The sequence below is a fragment of the Monodon monoceros genome, unplaced genomic scaffold (genome assembly GCF_005190385.1).
Source record: "Monodon monoceros isolate NGI ecotype Baffin Bay Population unplaced genomic scaffold, NGI_Narwhal_1 Super_Scaffold_12, whole genome shotgun sequence".
In the NCBI taxonomy this organism is placed as follows: domain Eukaryota; kingdom Metazoa; phylum Chordata; class Mammalia; order Artiodactyla; family Monodontidae; genus Monodon; species Monodon monoceros.
This window is the reverse complement of record NW_021703768.1, coordinates 127018767-127042222: the sequence shown is the minus strand read 5'-3', so window position 1 is coordinate 127042222 and position 23456 is coordinate 127018767. Positions and strand designations below refer to the sequence as shown.

The 23456-nt window shown below is 38.6% G+C and overlaps 1 protein-coding gene across 5 annotated transcripts; it reads left to right on the top strand.

Annotated features, from left to right (window-relative positions):
- Positions 1 to 118: 118 nt before the first annotated feature.
- On the top strand, positions 119 to 19665 carry LOC114891982 (zinc finger protein 300-like). Of its 5 annotated transcripts, none has more exons than XM_029216601.1 (7): positions 119 to 259; positions 6085 to 6239; positions 7622 to 7747; positions 8353 to 8469; positions 8979 to 9105; positions 9348 to 9443; positions 18006 to 19665. In XM_029216601.1, exons 4-7 carry the CDS (start codon positions 8455 to 8457, stop codon positions 19544 to 19546), a joined length of 1779 nt encoding a protein of 592 aa, XP_029072434.1. In that variant the 5' UTR covers positions 119 to 259; positions 6085 to 6239; positions 7622 to 7747; positions 8353 to 8454; the 3' UTR covers positions 19547 to 19665. The 5 variants fall into 5 exon arrangements, with proteins under 5 accessions (XP_029072434.1, XP_029072430.1, XP_029072431.1 ...); XM_029216597.1 differs by having other exon boundaries at positions 8319 to 8469; XM_029216598.1 differs by lacking the exon at positions 6085 to 6239 and having other exon boundaries at positions 8319 to 8469.
- Positions 19666 to 23456: the final 3791 nt, after the last annotated feature.

The following is a 23456-nucleotide window of genomic DNA, read 5'->3' as shown; positions in this document are numbered from 1 at the left end:
GCGCAGCGAGAGGCCAGGCGCGCGTGAGGTGTGGCCCCGGCGCGTTCCACCTGATTCCAGCACTGCGTTTCCCGCCCCGGTCCCCAACCCCCTTCCCGGCAAAAGGTCCACTGGGGGATGACGCACAGGCGCACTGTGCCAGGAATCTTGCGGTGGCGTCCGTTTCAAGAACTCTCCCGGCAGGACCGGCTTTCACTAGAAATTTGAGGACTTAACTCTGGAATTTGAGTTTGAACCCAAGGCTTTTCGTTGTGGGCCTGTGAGTATGAAGTTACGACAAAATGGGAAATACATCTTACAGATTTTATTAAAATGCCTGCAAATTGAAGCTAACAATGGTTGAAGTTAGTACTGAGTGGGATAATTCCGAAGAACACAAACACAAATTTATATTGATTACACAGATATGATGACCAATAGCTAACTCGTCTGGGTAATATTTAAAGAGAAAAATTTGAAAAAGCTTGGAGACAGATTTACTCCTCAGGGGAGTTCAATATTAAGAAGGTGTGTTCCCGACCCTTTGGAGTCGGGCCCCAAGAAGGGTCTACTTAAGAAGCAAAAGAAAGCTTTATTCTGTGGTCAAAGAATGGAGAGGTGCAAACTGGCGCTCTAGAGCACATGTTCTCCTGGAAAGACCATTAGTGGGGCTACTTTATAGGGTTCTTGTCTGTGGCGGGCGGGGTGGAGATCTCCTGGGTGAGGGTTAGGCGTGTTGCTCACGCACCTCAGACTGAAGTGCCGGGTACAGCGTCCGCACACGACCGGCTGCTGCCACCGCCATCTTGAATTGAATGTCCTGCGCAGGCTTCCGCTCACTTCAGGCCAAGTTGGGGTGTCCAGCACAGCGCACGGCGCTTCTGCTCTGGGAGCTCTGATGCGATGGGTTAGGTGCAAGGCCTCTGCACACGGCCCTCTACAGGCCAGTGAAACTAGACTAAGCACAAAAGAAGAGGTTAGACCTTATCACTTAGATTCCATCTTATTTTTCCCAGGGGACCCTAGTGGCCTTTGGCAAAGTGGCAAATCCCCCCTCTTTCTTTTGACCTCCCCCTCATTCTTGACGGGTTCTGAGGGGCGAGGGTCTGTCTTCTGCAACTGCTTCCTGCCGAGTTTGGGTGTTGTCATAACCCCAGGTGGAGGAGCACGACTTCTCCCCTGCTGCCTTGAGATATGTTTGATTGTTGACTGGCCTCAGCCCTGACTTCGTATCCCTGAGCGACCACCATTTGAAGTTTTATAGATTCTAATCTTTTGGAGACAAAGGACGCCAGACAATTTAAACTACATGGCCTAAATATATATCAGCAAGAGGACAATGGTTCTTAAGGGGCCCAGGAAACGTAGAAACCAAGGATGCTGGGGAGGGCTTGTTTTACCCTGTTCCAAAATTTGTTTGGCCAGATTAGGCTGGCTGGCTTCTGTTAACCAAGTTGGTTTTTCTAGTAGCCTGTCTACACTTTCTTTAATCAGGCCACTTACACTGATGTAAAAGCAACATGTTGTATTGACTTGCACAGACCCCCTCCCTTGTCAGCCAACAGATAATCTAGGGCAATCCAGTTATCCTAAAATCCCTATTGCTTGGCATATACAATTACTTATCTTTTGCCTTTTTTTGAAAAAGGAGTTTTAGGTTGGAGAGAGGTTCACAAGAGTAGTGTGGAGCGGGGGGTGGGGGGATGGTGTCTGTTGTCTTGGGTTATTTCTCCAGAGGTTGGGGCTCAGGAGCCCTCTTCATTGGAGTGTGATGTACCCACGGAGTGATCCCCTGCAACTTCAGGGCAGAATGGGTGGTTAGGATCACTAAGTGCTGTCCGTTCCACTTAGGAGTGCGTTGATGTCTTGGGCGGCCTGTTTTCCATGTTTTTAGGTACACCCACTCTCCTGGCTGGAAGGGATGTAGGACCAGGTCAGTGTGTGCAGGCTGCTCGTGGTTACCATATTCTGTGAGAGCTTTCATGGTTTCTCCTACGTGGAGAGCTTGAGTTGTTTCATTCCAAGGGGGTTAAGGTGTCCTTTCTTGGGCTTGGGGAATGGATCTACCATTCATGAGTTCAGGTGCATTTAAGTTTAACTTATCCCCACCGGGGACTAACCACACGTAGAGCAGAGCAGTCAGAAGAATCTTAATCCAGTTTTCTTGACAGGCTGAGTGTAAGGTCCATTTTATGCCCAGGGCACTCACTATCCCCTTCGTCACTTGAGACACAAATGCTGGATCATTATCATTTTGTAGGGATCCTGGGAGCCCAAACCTGGGGATTATTTCTTTTAGTAATGCCTTAGTCACTTCAGCTGCCCTTTCCGTTCTAGTGGGGAATGCTTATATCTGAAATTGTCCGATATTCTCAGTGTGACAGTGAAATCTATCTGCCAGTGTTCTCCAGGGTCTGTCCCTCTGGTTTGAATGGGTCTTATCTGGGGCCTCTGGGGGCTCTGGTGTTGGGGTTATTTATTGCACCATTGGGGCAGGTCTCAACTACCCAACCGTTTACGTTTTTCGTGCTTGGGGTCACCATGATCTCAACCAGCTAATTATCTAGGACTTCCCGCCCATAGTGAGATCCTTAATGGTCCTCCCTGATGGCTTGGCAAGCTACAGTTTGGGGCATTAACTAGCCACCCATGACTCCCCAAATCCCTATTGAAGCCCCGTTTTGGGGTTTTGTCTAATATTTCTTTTGTGTAGATTGGGGAATAATTGGATGGATCTGACCTTCAAAGTATGAAGGGTAGTTGCCAAGTTACTGGTTCTAGGGCCACCTTTCTGGCAGTTGCATCCACCGTGTCGTTTCCCATTATCCTCTGCATCCTCCTTTTGGTGACCCCAGCAATGAATCATTGCCACCTTTTTTTGGAATCTGTACTGCTTCTGAGAGTTTCAATATGCTTAAGCCATGTACCACCTGTTTATTCTCTGCAGTAAGCATAACTCTTTCCCTTCAAATAGCCCTGTGTCTGTGTAGGGTGGCATATGCATACCAGGAATCTGTGTAAATATTTAAGGCCTTCCCTGTCCTGAGCTCTAAGGCTTGGGTGAGGGCCATCAGTTTCACCTTTGGGGCTGAAGTCCCTGGGGGTAGGCCTCTTCATTCTATGACTTGGGTCTGGGAGGTTATTGCATATCCCACCAGGCTTTTTCCCTCCCTCACAAAACTACTCCTCTTCAGCGTTTGGGAGAGGCTTGATTCCTAGGTCGGTGTAACTGGGATAGACTGTGTCTATTGTTTCTATACACTCATGTTCTAAGGGCCCTGTTTCTGTAGGTAGTAAGATGGCAGGATTTAATGTACGACAGGTTTGACAGGTTTTTTGTTTTGTCTTGTCTTGTTTCTTGGCTGCACCGCGCCCCAGTGAAAGTGCTGACTCCTAACCACTGGACCACCAGGGAACTCCCACTGTACGACAGGTTTTCATAGTAACCACTAAGGTATCCAAAAGTGTAGCCTGGACTTGAATTGACCTGTTCCCTTAGAGCTTACTAAATGCTTGAAACTGGTGTGGAGTTCATATGGTGATTTGCTGTCTGAACATTAACTTCTCAACCTCCTTTAGCGGGGTTGCAGTAGCTACTACTGCCCGTAGGCAAGGAGACCATCCCTTAGCTGTTTGATCTAATTGTTCAGATCTGTCCAGGGAAGTTTGTCCTCAGCCATTAACATTACCATCTTGTGCTCCCTGTCTAGGGGAATGCCAGTCTCCAGTTTGTCTCCCATTAGGTGGATAGTAACTCCTAATTTATGTAAGATATCCCTTCCTATCAGGGATATAGGACATTTGGGAATGTGTAGGAAGGAATGGGTGACGTGTTTGTCCAATTTGCATTTTAATGGCTCTATGAATGCCCGTTCTTGGGCCTTCCCTGATACTCCCATAATTTTACAACTCTTATGACTGAGTGCCTGATCTGGTGTTCAGAACTGAGAAAGTGGCACCAGTGTTGACTAAGAATTCAACAGACTTTTCCCCAGTGTCCAGTCTCAGACGGGGCTTCTCGGGGGTCAATTGGAGTGCTGGCTTAGGAGCCCCTGGCCCCATTATTCTTCATTTATTTGGACCATCTGCCTTCGAGGGTTGTGGCCGGGTTCTGCCATTTCCATCCACCTTGGGGGGCACTGAGGGCATTGTCTCTTCTAGTGTCCCTCTTGTTTACATATGGTACACTGATTGGGTACTAGTTTTCTTGACTTGCTATACCTTGGTGGAGGCTGGGGATCACTCACCAGGTCGAGAATCTCCGTGGGTAGTTAGTTCAAATTCCCATGCCGTCTGGTTGACACTGAAGGGCAACAACCAGTAGGTGGGCTTGCCTCCAGGCCTTTTTATCCTCTATATTTTGGTTTTTAAACACCCAGTAGGCAACCTCAACCAGGTGAGAAGTACACCTAGTGTCAGGGGCACTTTGGGCCAGTTGACAGGTTTCTTTTCTGCTGCCTAGATTCCCTTTAGGAGTGATCTGTCCAGTCGAATTCAACGGCCACTATTTTCAACTCAGCATTGGTGTCTTTTCGAGGGACCAAAAACAAACAAAAAAACCCTTTTATTTACTTAGAAGTATTTGTCTGTCTCATCCTTGACTTTTAAATTTAATTCTCCATATGTGCTTTTATTCCCCTCCTCCACCATGCCCAATCCCAAATTCCTTTTTTCATCTTTTGCAGTTTGCACTGTTTTAGTTATTTACTTCCCTAATCTAGATGTGGATATGTCTTTACATCTGTTATTAAAATAAGAGTCTTTGTTGGTGATGTCTGGGTCATGCTGTCATTGGTATTAAAAATGTTCTCGTTTTCATTATCTGAACTCTTAGAAAACATGGTCATAATAGTCACACTGTTAGAAATTAAACTAGTACTATATCAGTACAAAGCACAACAGTTAATCCACAGACAAGGCCACAGACTAATTATTAAAGCTTATGATTGCAGTGCACTTAAATTGTACACTTAAATTGTATCACTCCAGAGTGATGCAACAGTGGATAAACCATTTTTGTAAACTGCAAACTGCCAGCATCAACAGCCAAGGGGAAAAAAAAGCAATAGTAAAGACCAGGAAATGCATAAAATCTTTGCCTTATCCACTTGAGAGGATAACAGTGTTGCTTACACCTTTACTTTTGGGACCACCTTATGGGTTTTGTACTTATTCTCCAACTTTCCCCAGCCATCCTCCCAAAGCAGGACTTTTGAAGTCCCTGGGAGGGATTTCCTGGGGCAGTTCCAGACAAAACTTTATGGTGGGTCATTCCACCTCAGTCTTCTCCTTTCATTTCTCCTTTTTTCTATCTGTCAATCCCCCCTTCTCCTTCATTCTCCTTTGCCTCTGTCCTCAGTCTCTCACTCTCAGTCCCTCATTCTCCCCCCTTTTGTCCTCTAGTCTCCACTCTCTGTTCTTATGCCTTAGGTCTTTTTGTCCCTTAGGCTTCCTTTCTCTTTTCCTCAGTTTCTCCTTTATTTTGTGTTTCAGTCTCCTCTTCCCTGTCTCAATTTTCTTTTTTTTAAAAAATAATTTTATTGAAGTAATATTGTGTTAGTTTGTGCCTTACAGCAAAGCAGCAAAGTGATTCAGTTATGCATATATATATATATATATATATACACACACATACTCTTTTTCCTATTCTTTTCCATTATGGTTTATTAAAGGATATTGAATATAGTTCCCCGTGCTATACAGTAGGACCTTGTTGTTTATCCATCAATTTTCCTTTTTTTCGTCAATCGCCCCCTGCGATTTATTACCATAATTGTAATTTCCCCTAGGAGGATTTCCTATAATAATTAGCATAAGTAACTGTTCATGCCCCTCTCTGCTGCCCAAGTTTTCCATCACTTTTGCCCCTCTCCCACACTGGAATCTCCTGGACCATTTAGCAGACCTTTTCAGTAGACTCTCCTACGAAAGGATTGCACCATTCCAAATTCCTCTTACACCAGTTACAGTCTTCCAGTAAAGTACTGCCCTACTGCAGATTCTTCCCCAATCCTGTAAAGTCTGCAATAGCTTCTACCTTACGCATTTGTATAATTCTCCTTTTTGTCATCTTTTCCCCCTCCCCTCGCTGCCGCGGTGGTACAGCCCAGCCTCAGGTTCCGAATAAACTGAATTCCTCTGCTTGTACGGAACTGGCCGGCCTTTCAAGATGGCGGCTCCCACTGAGACACAGCGCTTGGGGGCGGCCATATTGCCTCCTGAACAAAGACGCTCAGGGTGCGGAGCGGCCAAAATGCCCGGTACGGAACAGCGAAGGCCCGGGAGCCTCGTGCTTTGCTCACCCAGACAGGAAGCGAGAGAGTTCGCCGCTATGAATGTGACATCCGTACTGGGATAAGCTGTGGCAGGCGTTTTGGGACCTGATAATCGAGCTGGGGGTCAGAAGGGGGATTTATGGGTTGAGACCTGAGGAAGACTGAAATTGTTATTGGGACGGCGGTCCATGAGGGTCAGTAATTGAAGGTCTATGGGGTCAGTGGTGGGGAGTCTCTAGTATGAGTGTTGGGTATATATGTGGATCAGTCATAGGGAGAGCTGTGTTATTTGTGGGTCAGGGACCGCGGGCCTTTGCGCTGATGGGGTATCCGTGTGGCCAGTGATTTGTGGACCTATATGGCCAGTGCTGTGATGGGAGTGGGGGTGGAGGTGCTCTTTGAGATTTCTGATTTCTGCACCTGGTGATTCAGTGATTTTTAGAGGTTATCAATGGGGCCCAGAGCTGATACAGGTTAGTCCCAGTTTACTGGGAAATGCCTCACTTTACAGTCTGTGTAGGTCAGAGGCTACTCTCAAGGTGAAGCCCCTCCTCAGATGTTTTTTCAAGCCATCATCTCTTTCCATCATTCATATCATCACAGAAGAAAACATCCTTTGAATGTAAGACCAAACAAATCTAAAGGGACAGGATTATTACTGTCAATTCCGTCGAGCCAAAAACTACCAGGAACACCCTGTAGTTGAATAAGTTGGGTTTATTGCTCTTGCATCTAGTTAGGAACACGTACACAGTGGGGACCGTTAAGGGTGTCTCGATAAGAGGGTGTTAGAAAACACTTGTTATAGGATTTGGCCTTATGTTAGGTGATTTTGAGGAGGGTGTAGGGAACGGGCCTAGCTCTGAATTGGATGTTGTCAGGAAGTGGGGTAATTCAGTGAGTGGAAATTTTAATAAATCTTATCTAGAGAGAAGAATGACTAGGTAGAAGCTAAAGGTGTGATAGGTAAAAAAGTAGCAATCCTTCATGTTAGTTGGGAGAGGGGGATGTTTGGTATTTTGTGAATTGGAGAATGTTGATGTTTTGTCTGTGTTCAGGTATGATTTAAGAGAGGTGTTGTTTTTGTCTAGATCTGTCCTGGTCAGGGAGTGGCCTGTCTGATGTAAGTGTTTCTTGTAATTGTTCGTGTTAAATAGGAGAGTTATGAGTGCCAGGCCAGTTCTCAGATAGGAAGGGCTGCTTTTTCTCTTTCTCATGTAAGATTTGATTTCAGCCCTGCCTCTTCCTCAGTTTATTGCAGTGCTTCTACATTCTGTTCAACAAACATTTATTAAATGTCCGCTGTTTACTTGTTGCAGAGTTGGGTGTTCAGAGATGAGCATGACTGTTTGACTGTTTTCTTCCAGATTTATTTTGACAAAGCCTGGGATACCCTATATGAAACAGTCTTCCTATCATGAGAGGACTCACTTTCTCTAAATGAGTTCAGCCCATGTCTGCATGACCCATCCTGGGACTGAGAAGATTACCAGGTAACTATTTTGCTGCATTGTGGTATGTTCATGTTTAACAGTAGTTCGAACCTATAACTATCTATTTTTTAATATAGAAACTGCACTATTAAAAATTAGCAATAAAAATTTAAACAGAAAGCATCTTAAAATTAACAAAATCAATAATTTTAATCCATGAATACTGACTTGGCAAGAGAATTTGCCAAGTTAGGGGAAAACATGAAAGAGCTCTTAGGATTTTACTGGCTGCTTCTGTTTAGGGAATATGGGAATGCATATTCCCTAAACAGAAGCAGTTTTCTACTTCGTCATTCCCATTCTTATTGCCAGGCATCTGCTCCATCTTTACATATATATCCATGATTATTGTCTTATGGTAGTTCTGCATATAGAATAACAAATATAATTGCTGATCCAAAGGGGAACAATAAGGTGTTAGTAAGTCAACAGAAAACATATCAGCATTCATCCAATTAAAAATACACCTTGTCCAAGTTCTGTGTGATCATATTATAATCACAAGAGGGCTTCCTTCACATGGTGGTTCGGTAAGGACTCTTCCGTAGGACCAAATGACCTTCTTCTACAGGGTGGCCTGTTATCCACGTGACTTTTGGTGGTAGTGTTTCTAGACTGGTGAATGTCAGTTCTGGCTCCAGGAGGCTCCATTCTATCTCCTAGTCCTGATTCCTCAGACCTTTTCCCTTTTGGAAGAGAAGCAGAAGATGACCAAGTCTCAGGTGAGTTGCTTGCTTACTTTGTACTTGATTTCCATACAATGAAATAGAAAAGAGTGGAAAGTCAAAAATTAGGATTAGGGAAAATGTAGAGAGAACGAAAGATAAAGACTTGAAAAGAGTTACTATGTAATATGCAGATTATATATTTTGAAACCACATGAAACCACTATTAAACTATAGTTCATATATATATATTCGTTATATATAAATTTTGAGAAGACACAGTGGAAAGTTAGAGAATATCATATGCATGATTTGCATTTTCATGTACCATTTGTTGAATAATCCACTTACTTGAAGTGGATGCTGCCTTGATTAAATTTCCATTTGTGATTAGGTCTCTTTTGCTTTCCTGTTCTCTTGCTGTGTTTGACTCTTTTTGCTGAAGATAGATCTTTACATCATTTTTCTCAATAGGCATAATGTAGAACTGGGAATGTAGTTTTGTATACTATGGTAAAAATGATGAGAATGATCAATTCAGATTGAACAGGAGCATGCTATTACAGGGTCCAGTGTCATTCGAGGATGTGGCTGTAGATTTCACCCAGGAGGAGTGGCAGCAACTGGACCCTGCTCAGAGGACCCTGTACAGGGATGTAATGCTGGAGAACTACAGCCACCTGGTCTCAGTGGGTAAGGATGGCTTCCCAACATAACTCAGAGTTAGCCAATCCAGTGCCTCTCACTGGAATTTGATTGAGTTGGGTGGGTTCTTGACCTACTTGTGACTTTTTGCTCTCTTTCTTCTCTCCAGTGGAAGGTCATTACTGTTGTGAGGGCCAGCTGGACAACTTCATTGTAGGGCTCCTAAAACTGTATCTTTTCTTCTTTCTTCAGTGTAGTCAACTCAATTCCTCAATTTTTTTTTATCATAGGGTATCCAGTTTCCAAACCAGGTGTCATATCTAAGTTGGAACAAGGAGAAGAGCCATGGATTATGAAGAGAGACATATCAAATTGGATCTATCCAGGTGAAAATCTGGCAGATGGAAGACAAAGGAAGTGAAATATCAGTTTGTTTTTGTTTTTAATTGGTTGGCAACTAAGACTTACATTTCCACCCAGATTGATAACTCCTATTCCTTCTTGCTCCTGTGCTGTGCGTGTAGTAGGTATTCGACAACTAGTTAATTCAGTAGTAGTGAGCCATGTACAGAAGAGAAATTTCTTATTGATCCACTCAACAATCATATCTTTAGTACCTTTCTAAAAGAGTCAAAGACAATAGAAGGCAAATGCTTTTCAGGAACATAGGTTATACATAGAAAGACAAGACATCAAGATTTACAGCTATATAAAATTGCATGTCCAATATAGTTACTGCTTCAGGGGTTCAGTGAAAATTATAGTCTAAAGAGATGTGGCATAATTTAAGAAGGCATTTTTCAAAGCATGAACCAGCTACTTTGAAGCATATCTGAAGTGTGGCTTAGGCAGAAGGAGGAAGGTGAGGGCAAGCTCTAGGAAAGGACATGTACAAATCCTTGGAGTTAGAAATCAACATGGCTTATCTGATAGATATTTTCTAGGCTTACTTGACTTTAATAAAAGATATTTATTGGGGAATAGTGGAATATAAAGTTGGTTACATATTGTGACTACAGCTATGTTTCACTAGCTGTACCCTGAAATTTTCTGTTATTATTTTTTTTAAGCAGCTTTGAGATATAATTCATATGCCATACAGTTCACCCATTTAAAGTCAGCAGTGGTTTTTAGGATATTCACAGATTTGTGCAACTGTCACCACAGTCTATTTTAAGACAGTTTTATCACCTCCAAAAGAAACCCTATACCCTTTAGCTATCACACCCCTTCTTCCCATCTCCCCAGCCCTAAGCAATCACTAATCTGCTTTCTGTCTGTATTGATTTGCCTCATTCTTGATATTTCATATAAATGTATTCATATAATCTGTGGTCCTTTGTGACTGACTTCTTTCATAATGTTTTCAAGGTTCATCCACATTTTAGCATGTATCAGTACTTCATTCCTTTTTTGGCTGAATAATATTACATTGTATTGATATACTACATTTTGTTAATCCATTCATCAGTTGTTGGATATTTGGCTTGTTTCCACCTTTTAGCTACATGAATAATGCTACTATTAACATTCATGTACAAGTTTTTGTATAGACATATCTTTTTTTCCTTTGGTGTGTACCTAGGAGTAGAATTGCTGGGTAATATAGCAACTGTATGTTGAACCAAAACGGTCCCTGAAGACTAATTAGGTTGAGCATTTTTTCATGTGCTTATTGGCCATTTATTTATGTTCTTTGGAGAAATGTCTATTCAGATCACTTGTCCTTTTTTTTTGAAGTATAGTTAACTTACAATATTATCTTAGTTTCAAGTGTACAACATAGTGATTCAGCATTTTAATAGATTATACTCCATTTAAAGTTATTACAAAATAATGGCTATATTTTCCTGTGCTGTACAATATATCCTTGTTTATTTATTTTATACATAGTAGCTTGTATCTCTTAATCCCCATCCCTATCTTGCCCCCCATCCATTTTTGAATTGAGTTATTTGTCTTTTATTATTGAATTATGAGCTCTTTATATAAAGTTCCTATATAGAACTTCCATGTAAAGTTTGTTATATAGATATAATTCTTTGTATAGAATTCTTATTTGATATAAATCTCTTATCAGATAAATGATTTGCACATACTTCCTCCCATGTTTTCTTTTTACTTTCTTGATTGTGTCATTGAAGCACACATTGAAGAGTTTTTAACTCTTTTTTTAAAATTTTTAAAAATTTTTGGCTGCATTGGGTCTTCATTGCTGAGCACGGGCTTTCTGAGTTGTGGCGAGCGGGGGCTACTCTTGGTTGTGGTGCGCAGGCTTCTCATTGTGGTGGCTTCTCTCCTTGCGGAGCACAGGCTCTAGGTGCCCGGGCTTCAGTAGTTGCAGCATGTGGACTCAGTAGTTGTGGCACGTGGGCTCAGTAGTTGTGGTGCATGGGCTTAGGTTCCCTGCGGCATGTGAAATCTTCCTGGACCAGAGATCGAACCCATGTCCCCTGCACTGGCAGGCAGATTCTTAACCGCTGTGCAACCACGGAAGTCCCAAGAGTTTTTAATTTTGATGAAGTGTAGTTTATCTATTTTTTTTTGTCATTTGTGCTTTGGTGTCATATCCAAGAATCCATTGCCAAATCCAATGTCATGAAGATTTACCCCTATGTTTTTTTCCTAAGAGTTTTGTACTTTTAGCTCTCACATTTAGGTCTTTGATCTGATATTTTGAGTTAATTTTTGCATATGGTGTGGGGTAAGGGTCCAACTTCATTCTTTTGCCTGTGGTAATCCAGTTGTTCCAGCACCATTTATTGAAAAGACTCTCCTTTTCCCATTGAATGGTCTTGGTACCCTTGCCAAAAATCAGTTGGCCATAAATGAAAGGGTTTATTTCCGGACTGTCTATACTATTCTGTTGATCTATATATCTGTATATCTGTTCTAAAGCCTATATCACACTCTCTTGATTACTGTTGTTTGTGGTAAGTTTTGAAATTGGGAAGTATCATTCTTCCAACATTGTTTTTCTTTTTCAGCATTGTTTTGGCTCTTCTGGGTCCATATGAATTTTAGAATCAGAGTATCAGTTTCCACAAATAAACGTCTTCAGATTCTGATAGGGATTGGTTGGATTTGTAGATCGATTTGAGGAGTATTGCCATGTTAACAGTATTAAGTCTTCTGATCCCTGGAACATGAAATGTTTTTCCATTTATTTAGATCCTCTTTAACTTCTTTCAGCAATGTTTTATAGTTTTCAGAGTGTAAGTTGTGTACATCTTTGTTAAACATACTTCTTAGTATTTTATTCTATTTGATACTATTGTAAATGAAATTGTTTCATTAACTTTATTTTTGGACTGTCCATTGCAAGTGCATAGAAATGCAATTGATTTTTGAATATTGGTCTGGGATCCTGCAAACTCACAAAGTTTACTGGTTCTAATAGTTCTTAGCTAATTCTTTAGGATTTTCCATATAAAATGAATTTGTCATCTGTAAATAGAGATCGTTTTAAATATCCCTTTACACATTGGATGCTTTTTATTTCTTTTCTTGGTTAACTACCCTGGCTAGAACCTCTAGTACAATGTTGAATAGAATGGAGAGTGGACATCCTTGTCTTGTTCCTGATCTTATGGGAAAAATCCAGTCTTTTACCATTAACTTATGTTAGCTGTAGGTTGTCATGCCCTTTGCCAGGATGTGGAAGTTCCTTTCTATTCCTAGTTTGGTGAGTGTTTTTATCATGAAAATGTGTTGCATTTTGACAAATGTTCTTTCTGCATCTGTTGAAATGATCTATTTATGTGATGTGTTAATGAATTTTAATTAATAGATTTTTGGACAACAAACCAACCTTATATTTCTGGATAAGTTCCACTTGGTGATGGTGTATAATTCTTTTTATATGTTACTGGATTTGGTTTACTAGTTGTATTGGGGGTCTGCAAGACCACCTTCAGTTCTGCTGATTTGCTAGAAGGACTCACAGATTGAGAAAAACTGATACATTCATGGTTATGGTTTATTACAGTGATAGAATTTACCAGTCTAGATATGGACATTTCTTTGTGGGAAGATTTTTATTTATTAAGTTTCTTTCCTTGATGTGGATCTATGTAGATTATTTACTTTTTCTTGAGTCAGTTTTGGTAGGTTGTTTTTTTTTTCCAAGGAATTTTTCTAGTTCATTTAAATTGTCATATTTATTGGTATAAATTTTTTTCATAATATTCCCTTTTCTTTTATGTCTATAGGATCTCTAGAGATGTTCTGTCTTTCATTCCTGACACTGATACTTTGTTTTCTTCTTTCCTCATCACTAGCTAAAACATAACGATTTCATTAATTGTTTTTCAAATAATCAGGTTTTGATTTCATTTATTTTTCTTTATTGTTTGTCTATCTTCTATTGATTTCCACTCTGATCTTTATTGTTTCCTGTTTTCTGTTTATTTTAGGTTTAATCTGCTCTTTTTCTAGCTTCTTAAGGTAGAAGCTCAGATCATTAATTTGAAACCTTTATTGTTTTCTAGTATGAACATTTAAATATAGATAGTCCTTACTTTGTATGGTAGTGAGGGACCGTAAAAATTACCATGGAAGCCAGAACTTTGCCAAGTAATTTTTATAATCAACGGGAAAAATTGTAATTGATTTTGACCTTTAAACATTTTTCGTCAAAACATAAAAAGTTATCTTGGGGACTTCCCTGGTGGTCTAGTGGTTAAGACTTTGCCTTCCAATGCAGGGGGTGCAGGTTCGATCCCTGGTTGGGGAGCTAAGATCCCACATGCCTTGTGGCCAAAAAACCAAAACATAAAACAGAAGCAGTATTATAACAAATTCAGTAAAGACTTAAAAAAAAAATGGTCCACATCAAAAAAAAAAAAAAGAAAATTGAAAAAAAATGCTATCTTTTTGTTGGTTATAACTATTTATAGAGATGAAAATGTAGTAAAACTAATACTTATTTACTACCCTGCAATTTAAAACATTGGAAGCACTGAAAATGTCTTTTATTTCTTTTAAAAAACTCTATGTAGAGTGGTTTGAACAGTGCTTGCCTTCTTATAATTGTATAACTTATGATAAGGAGTTAACATGTTCTCTGTGCCTTAGTGAATTGTCATATTACTTTCTAAGGTTGGGTCAGCTTCCAACATTTTCTCCTTTGTGCTTTCAGTGTTGTGAAATATGTCGAAGGTAATGTGAAAATTTAGGCATCACTTTCTTTGAAATATTTTTATCCCTTCCATCACAACCCAGAAATTTATGTTGATAAGTTTGCCTTCACTAAGTTCCTCTGGCTGCATATCTAAAGTCTCATAAATAGTGGCAATGCCAACATGGTCAGCTATTTTCTAATCACATCCAGTGTTGTTATGTGTTGTTTCTTTGCTGCATTTACATCTTTGTTGGTCAGTTCCCTCTTTCAGTTACGCATTTTTGGATGATTAGGGTAATTTGGATAATGTCACGTGGGTTTATCAATGGGATACAAGGAAGAAACAAACTACACACTTTGCTGTCTGTATATATATTGGACAACAGATGTGAAGTTAATTGTCACCAACAGACTTTGAAAGAAGTGAAATGATTGGGTACTGATCATGATGTGTATCTGTTATTTATTTAGTGATTTATGGACTGAAGAGCTAGCAGTGAAGTTTGTACTTTATGCTGTTAGACATACTGTGGTCATTAAAGTGTGAACTATGTTGTTGGCAGACTGGTGTTATTTAACTAAACTGTGGTAACTAAATTTCATGCTTGTTGAAATCTTGCAAAATGAGGATTACCTTCATGTAATTTGTCCTCTAAGCATGAAGCTGTGTCCCACAATTTTTGATATTTTGTGTTTTCATTTTCATTCAATTCAAGTTATTTTCTAATTTCTCTTTGGACTTTTCGACACATAGTTTATTTACAAATATGTTATTTAATTCCCAAATATTTGGGGAGATTTCTGATATTTCTTTTTGTTATTTATTTCTAATTTAGTTCCATTATGGTTGGAAAATATACTCTGTATGATTTCCATCCTTATAAAATTATTGCAGCTTGTTTTGAAGCCCAGTATATAGTCTATTCTGATGTTTGATTAATGTGTTCTTGAAATGAATGTGTGTTCTGTTGTTGGGTGGGGTATCTGTAGATGTCAGTTAAGTCAAGTTCATTGATATTTACTGATTTTCTTTGTCTACTTGTCTTTTTTAAAACATATTTTTAAAATATGACTTGAATTTTATTTATTTGTTAATTATTATTTTTTAAAATTTATTTTTGGCTGCGCTGGGTCTTTGTTGCTCCGCACAGGCTTTCTCTAGTTGCAGCGAGTGAGGGCTACTCTTTGTTGCGGTGGGTGGATTTCTCACTGAGGTGGCTTCTCTTGTCAAGGAGCATGGGCTCTAGGCACACGGGCTTCAGTAGTTGCAGCACGTAGGCTCAGTACTTGTGGCTCGCGGGCTGTAAAGCACAGGCTCAGTAGTTGTGGCGCATGGGCTTAGTCGCTCCGCGGCATGTGGGATCTTCCCAGACCAGGGCTCAAACCCGTGTCCCCTGCATTGGCAGGTGGATTCTTAACCACTGTGCCACCAGGGAAGTCCTTAATAGACCATTTTCATTCCTCTGTTTATTTTTTAGTTGGTAGTTGTGTGTGTGTGTGTGTGTGTGTGTGTGTGTGTGTGTGTGATGTTGCTATAGGGATTACAATATATTTATTTTCTTATAAGCCACCTTATGTTGATACTGCTTTTTTTTCTCTCACAAATTATAGAAACTTGCACTAGCATAGCTCCATTTTCTGCCCTCCTGAACCACCTTGTGCTGTTTTGTTCTTTTAGTCATGTATGTTACATTTGTATTTGTCATAACTTTGACAGTATAGTGTTACTGTTTTTGCTTTAAAAAGTCTTTTGAAGAAATTAGAAGGAAATATTTTAAAAATTATACATATTTAAATCCTTTATATTTACCCAAACAGTTTAAAATTTTTCTGTTGTCTTGTAGATTTGAGTTATCATCTGGTATTATTTGTTCAGCAGGAAAGACTTTCTTTAGTATTTCTTATAGATCAGTTCTGTTGGTAACTTTTTTTGTTTATCTGGAAATGTCTTCATTTTCCCATTATTAAAGTTTCACTGAATGTAGAATTCTTGGTTGACAGGTTGCTTTCTTTTAGTATTTTGACTGTCATTCCAGTATTTCCTGACCTCAGTTTTTTTTTGGTGTGTGTGTGTGTTGAAAATTCAGCCAACAGTACTGTTATTCTTTGATACATGATGTGTCACTTTTTCCTGCTGCTTTGAAGATTTTTTTTTTGCCTTTATTTTTCAGCAGTTTAATTCTGATTTGGCTGGTTGTCTTGGTATCCTTCCTGTGGTCTGTTGAGCTTCTTCTATGTGCAAACTAATGTTTTCCACCGAATTTGGTAATTTTAAAGACATTTCTCCAGATTTCTTTTGGCTCTTCCCCCCCCCCCCCTTTCTAAACTCCAATTACACGTATACTGGAATGCCTAACTGCTCCACAGATCTTGAGATTCTATTTTTTTAATAATTTTTCTTTTTGTTCTTTGGACTGAATAATTTCTAGTGATACATTTTCAAGTTTACTGATTCTGATTTTGCCTTCTGCTGTCTCAAATCCACTAATGAGCCCATCTGGTGAAATCTTCATTTCAACTTTAGAATTTTCATTTGGTTCTTTTATTTTTTAATTTACATAAAATAAATGTTACTCTTCCTTTAAATTTTGAAAAAGGCATAGAGTAAGTTAACTGCCACCACAATCATGATACAGAAAAGTTCCATTACTCTTCAAAAATTCTTCTTCATGCCTCTTATAGTCAAACTGGTTCTTTTATATTCTTCTTTCCTCTTTTGAAATTGTCAGTTTATTCACTTGTTCCTTAGAATATTTTCCCTTAGTTTTTTGAATATGTTTATAATAGCTTCTTTAAAGTCTTTGCTAAATCCAACATTTGCACCCATTTGGAGTCAGTTTCTATTGACTGATTTTGTTCCTTAGTATAGGTCACATTTTTTTCCTTATATGTGTAGTAATTTTTGGTTGAAAGCTCTACATTGTAGACAGTACGTTATAGCGTCTTTGGATCCTTTTGTTCCTTCTGAGAGTTTTTGTTTTAGAGGCACTTGCTTGGGCTTAAACTGTGACATCTTTCTGTCCTGTGGAGTGTCGTCACTCATATCTCTGCTTAGTTTTTGTTTGTTTGATTAAGCCTGGCTATAGATGTGAACTAATGATTTGGACAGGTTTATTAGACACCTAAAGCCAGTATGACTTTTACTTTTTGCCACCTGGATTTTGCATGTCTCAGAACACTTTAAAAGCATAGGAAATTTGCAAGTTTCCCCAGCCTTTCAATCACTGCTGGACTCACTAGGGTCTCTTTTCACAAATATTTTAGCAGTCAGGTAGGAATGTATGGCAAGTTCATTATCTCAACCTTTCTATGATTCTTTTGCGTACAAATTCTCCTTGTTAAATTCCTAGCTGCTCTACTATCAGCATAAAACTGTATCCTGTGGATTTGTGTTATCTCTCAATGCCCCATAAACTAGGGGTGCAAGACAGGAAAACCTTAGGAAAGAATGCCACAAACTCCCCATTCTTACCTAATGAAGTAGAAGTTTTTGACGAGCAAACACTTTTCACCTTGTGGCCTGCGTTTGGTAGTTTTCCAGTGCCCTGAATTGGTTGTTTTTAAAATTATTTTATTCAGTTTTATACTTGTTTTCTGAGGAGGGGAAGTCCGTGACTACCTCATGCCACCATTATCAGAAGTAAAGTCCATCTTTAGTTACTCATCCAATAAATTTACATGTTTTGTTGTGTTTTAAATGGGCTGTTGCCCGCCCGGTTCTCTGTCTTCATGGACCATCCTGGATCATCCATTTGTTTCACCTCTTCTGTCCTCTACTCAATCTTTGTATCTGTTTGATTTTATCTCTACAATTTTATTCTTTCAGACAGGGAGACTAGACTTGACACACATCAATTGGATACACTTGGAGATGTTTACTTTCATAAGGACATACTGGAAAGTGTCACAAGGGATCATTCATTGTACTCCGTTTTAAAGGTCTGGCAAGGCGACCAGCTGGAGAGAGATCAGGAAAATCAAGACAGACTTCTCAGGCAAGTCACAATCATCAACAACAAAACAGTTATTGAAGAGTCAAACTATACATATAATGCATTTGGAAAAATATTTCATAACTGCACAGACCTAGATACTTCAAGACAAAGACTGTATAAGTGTGATTCATTTGAAAAGAGCTTGGAACCTACTGTAAACCTATTCAGTTGTAATAGGGGTTATGCAAGAAAAAACACAGATGAGAATTTTGGATGTGGGAGAACACCTAGTTCTTCCTATTCTAAGCATGAAAAAATTCATAATAGAATGAAACACTGTGCAGGTAGTCAGTATGGAAAAATCATCAGCGATAAACAATCTCTTATTCAATATGTGAATGTTGAAACTGGGGAGAAGATCTGTGTATGTATTGAATGTGGAAAATCTTTTCTCAAGAAGTCACAGCTCATTATACATCAAAGAATTCATACTGGAGAGAAACCTTATGGTTGTAGTGCGTGTGGGAAAGCCTTCAGTGAGAAATCACATCTCATTGTACATCAGAGGACACATACTGGGGAGAAACCTTACGAATGTTCTGAATGTGGAAAAGCCTTCTCTCAAAAATCATCCCTCATTATCCATCAGAGAGTTCATTCTGGTGAAAAACCATATGAATGTAGTGACTGTGGGAAAGCTTTCTCCCAGAAATCACCGCTCATTATACATCAGAGAATACATACTGGTGAAAAGCCATATAAATGTAATCAGTGTAGGAAGGCCTTCTCCCAGAAGTCACAGCTGATTATACATCATAGAGCTCATACTGGAGAGAAGCCCTATGAGTGTACTGAATGTGGGAAAGCCTTCTGTGAGAAGTCCCACCTCATCATACATAAAAGGATTCACACAGGGGAGAAACCCTACAGATGTGCTCAGTGTGAGGAAGCCTTCAGCAGAAAGTCAGAACTCATTATACATCAGATAATTCATACTGGGGAGAAACCTTATGAATGTACTGCATGTGGGAAGACCTTCTCCCGGAAGTCACAGCTCATTATACATCAGAGAACGCATACTGGAGAAAAGCCCTATAAATGCAGTGAATGTGGAAAAGCCTTCTGTCAGCAGTCACATCTCATTGGACATCAGAGGATTCACACAGGAGAAAAACCTTACGTTTGTACTGAATGTGGGAAAGCCTTCTCTCAAAAGTCGCACCTCCCAGGGCATCAGCGGATTCATACAGGAGAGAAACCTTATATATGTGTTGAATGTGGAAAAGCCTTTTCCCAGAAGTCAGACCTTGTTGTACATCAGAGAATTCATACTGGGGAGAAACCTTATCAATGTGCTGTATGTGGAAAAGCCTTCATCCAGAAATCACAACTCACTGTACATCAGAGAATTCATATAGTGGTGAAATCATAAGAATGGACTAAGCATAGAAAAGCCTTCAGTATCTGTTCAAGCCTTAATAAGTACAACAAAACTCACAGATTTAATGTGTTTCTAGGCATCTTTGTTGGTACTATTTTACAAATGAAATCATATTTCTAATGTAATTAATTTTTTTATCAAAGATAATACAAGACAAAAAAGTTTTGTTTATATAAATTTTCATTTCGGCATGTTAAACTTTTAAGATTTGGAACTGAATGATTAGCATAACAGAACAAATTACATATAGTCTATTTTGAAGTTACATGTTCCTGATTATACTACATAATAAGTTAGGCATGTGGTAATATTGTTAATATTAGCCTCTCGTAATTACGGCCATGCAGTAATTCCCCAAAGAGGACATGAAGAAAGCATGAGTCAAGAAGTGCCAAGACCTAGAAACTGCACTAAGGGGAGGGGACTTGACCATCAGACCCTAAAAGTATATGTAAAATTCTTCTTATACAATGATGGAAAGATGGGTTGAAAAGGTTCAATAAATGTGGTCTTTTTGTGTTTTTTAATTTTGATAATATAAGTTGATTTGTGTCTGTGGATGGACCCAGGACCTTGGAATTGACACTGCTTGCTCATTTCTCCCTTTTACCCCACCCTCCTAGGAGCTTGGTGTGGTGGAAAGACATTGGTTCTAAAGTCAGATGGCCATGAGTTTTAACCCTTGTTCCCTTATTAATAGATTGTGTGACATCTATGAAGACCTTTTTAACCCTCAGTGTCTGTTTGCTCATCTGTATGTGAAATCCTGGCAGACAGCACATGTTTTTTTTTTTAGTTACTTCTGATATATACATTTTAAAGTAATAACTAGAATTATGACTTATAACATTATACCAGAACATATAAGATTTTTAGAAATTTCATGTAATGTCTGAAACATTTATATTAACATATTTACATACAAATAACCCAAAGAAAGTTTAATATTAGTTGTTTTTTTTGTTTGTTTTTTTATACTGCAGGTTCTTATTAGACATCAATTTTATACACATCAGTGTATACATGTCAATCCCAATCGCCCAATTCAGCACACCACCATCCCCACCCCACCACGGCTTTCCGCCCTTGGTTTCCATACGTTTGTTCTCTAAATCTGCAGACAGCACATTCTTAGCTAATATTTGTCCTGTTTATCCCTCTCTCTTCTCTTGAAATAGGCTACTAATTCCAATGTGCACACATTTAAATTTGATTTGCATTTAAGACACACTGCTTCTGATCTCAGATTTCCTGTCCTCTCCTTTGTCCATTTCACTGCCTTTGTGTCTGGTGATATAACTCATGCTATGTTAAAGAGACCTCAATTACTTTTCATTTATTTTATTTTGCAAACACATACAAATTGTGATATATCTATAACTGTATCTAGTTCATTCTAATATATATATGGAAATACTAAGGGATAAGAATAGGCAAGTCACTCATTGAGAACAAATGTTAGAGAATTGATCAGACTAAGGTTTCCCACAAAGCTGTAGTAATGTAGGCAATATAGTATTGACACAAGAGTGACAAAAATAGATGAATGAAATGAGAGCCTGAAAATGAAAAAATTATATATGAGTAACTTTATGACAAAAGTATTGTAATCAGAAGGGGAAAAATTATCTTTTTAATAAATTGTTCTGCGTCAATTAATCTAAATATAAATATGAAATGCAAAATGACAAAGTTTCCAGGTAGTTATATAGGAGACTTTTCATAGCCTTAGGATAGGGAAAAATGTTTAACACTGCATGAAGAAAAGATTGATAAAATGGCTTATATTAATATTAAAATTTCTTCTGTGTTAAAAGAAGTGATTAGTTTGGAATAAACTTGGATGTATCTAGCAAAATTACATATGCAATTTCTAAACGTTTTTAGGAATCTTCTAAAGATATGTTGGAGAAATATTAAGAGATGCATGCTTGGGACTTCCCTGGCAGCCCAGTGGTTAAGACTTCGCCTTCCAATGCAGGGGTGCAGCTTCGATCCTTGGTTGGGGAGCTAAGATCTCACATGTCTCAGGGCCAAAAAACCCAAAACATAAAACAGAAGCAATATTGTAACAAATTCAATAAAGACTTTAAAAATAGTCCACATCAAAAAAAATGTTAAAAAAAAGGAGGTGCATACTTATGTTTATTTATCATAGCACTATTCACAGCAGAAAAAAGACAGTAAACAGCCTAAATGATTATTGATAGAAAATGTTTAAATATAGTGTATCTGCACACTGGGGACCGTGCAACTCTAAAAAGGAATGAGATATGTCTTTTTATACTCTCCAGTCATGTTCTTAAATAAAACAAGGCACAGAGAATTACAGTACACTGTCTTCTAAGAAAAACAGGTAGTGGTGGGAACAAGTGGACATATTTTCTTATATATAAGTACAGATGCTGAAAGGAAAGACCCAAATATTAATTAAAATGTTTTGTTCTAAGGTGACTGAACATGGTGGAAAGGATAGTGATATCCCTTAGACCTCTCATGAATGTAACTTGGTTTTGTATAATTGACTTTGGAACCATGTAAATAGTATAGATAGTAACAAAACAAAGTCAAAATGAAGTGACACCTAAAAATTTAGCAAAATGAAAGTAAACACGTATAGCATTGGTGGTTAACCATATCGAGAAATAATTTCAAGTAACTTTAAACTGTTTTTCCTGGTGGGATATATCATAAGGATAAAGGAATGGCAAAGAAGGGTTTTTTCAGTAAGTGTTCTGTTACTCATAATACTGGTATTGATAATAATATTGGACACGTATACAGAGAGAAGAAAAAAAATGAAGGAATGAAGGAATGGATCAAATAAATACAGTAGTCCCCCCTTATCTATCTGCGGTTTCGCTTTCTGTGTTTTCAGTTACCTGTTGTCAACCTCCATCTAAAAATATTAAATGGAAAATTCTGTAAATACTTCGTAAATTGCACATCATACTGAGTAGTGTGAAGAAGTCTTTTACTGTCCCACTCCCTGGGACATAAATCATCCCTTTGTCCAGTGTATCCTGCCTGTGAAGTCACTTAGTAATTTCGTTGATCAGATCAACTGTCATGGTATCACAGTGCTTGTGTTCAAGTAACGCTTATTTTACTTAGTAATGGCCCTGAAGCACAATAGTAGTGATGCTGGCAATTAAGATATGCCAAAGAGAGGCTGTGAAATGTTTTCTTAAAGTGAAAAGGTAAAAGTTTTTGACTTAGTAAGGAAAGAAAAAAATTGTATGCTGAGATTGCTAAGACCTATGGTAAGAACAAATCTGTGAAATTGTGAAGATGGAAAAATAATTCATGCTGGTTTTGCTGTCACACCTCAGACTTCAAAAGTTATGGCCACAGTGCATGATAAGTGCTTAAGTTAAGATGGAAAAGGCATTAAATTTGTACAAGAAGATATTTTGAGAGAGAGGCCACATTCAGATAACTTTTATTACAGTATATTGTTATAATTGTTTAATTTTTATTTATTGTCTCTTATTGTGCCTAATTTGTAAATTAAACTTTATCATAGGATGTATGTATAGGAAAAAACAGAGCTCAATTTCAGGCATCCACTGCAGGTCTTGAAACATCCCCTGTGGTCAAGGGAGAACTACTGTAGTTATGAATGTCTTTAGGAACCAAAGATTTCAGGTGTATGATAAAAAATTACATACCAAAGATGTTAAGTAAAAACCTTATAATTCTAAATTTGGTTTTCTCCCTAGAGTTATTGAGATACAGTTGACATAGTATTGTGTAAGTTTAAGGTGTACAAAGTGATAATTTGATACATGCAATATATATTTATAATGTGACATTTACCACAATATGGTTAGTCAACAGCTTCATCACCTCACATAGTTATCATTTTATTTTTGTGGTGAGATCATTTAAGATTTACCCT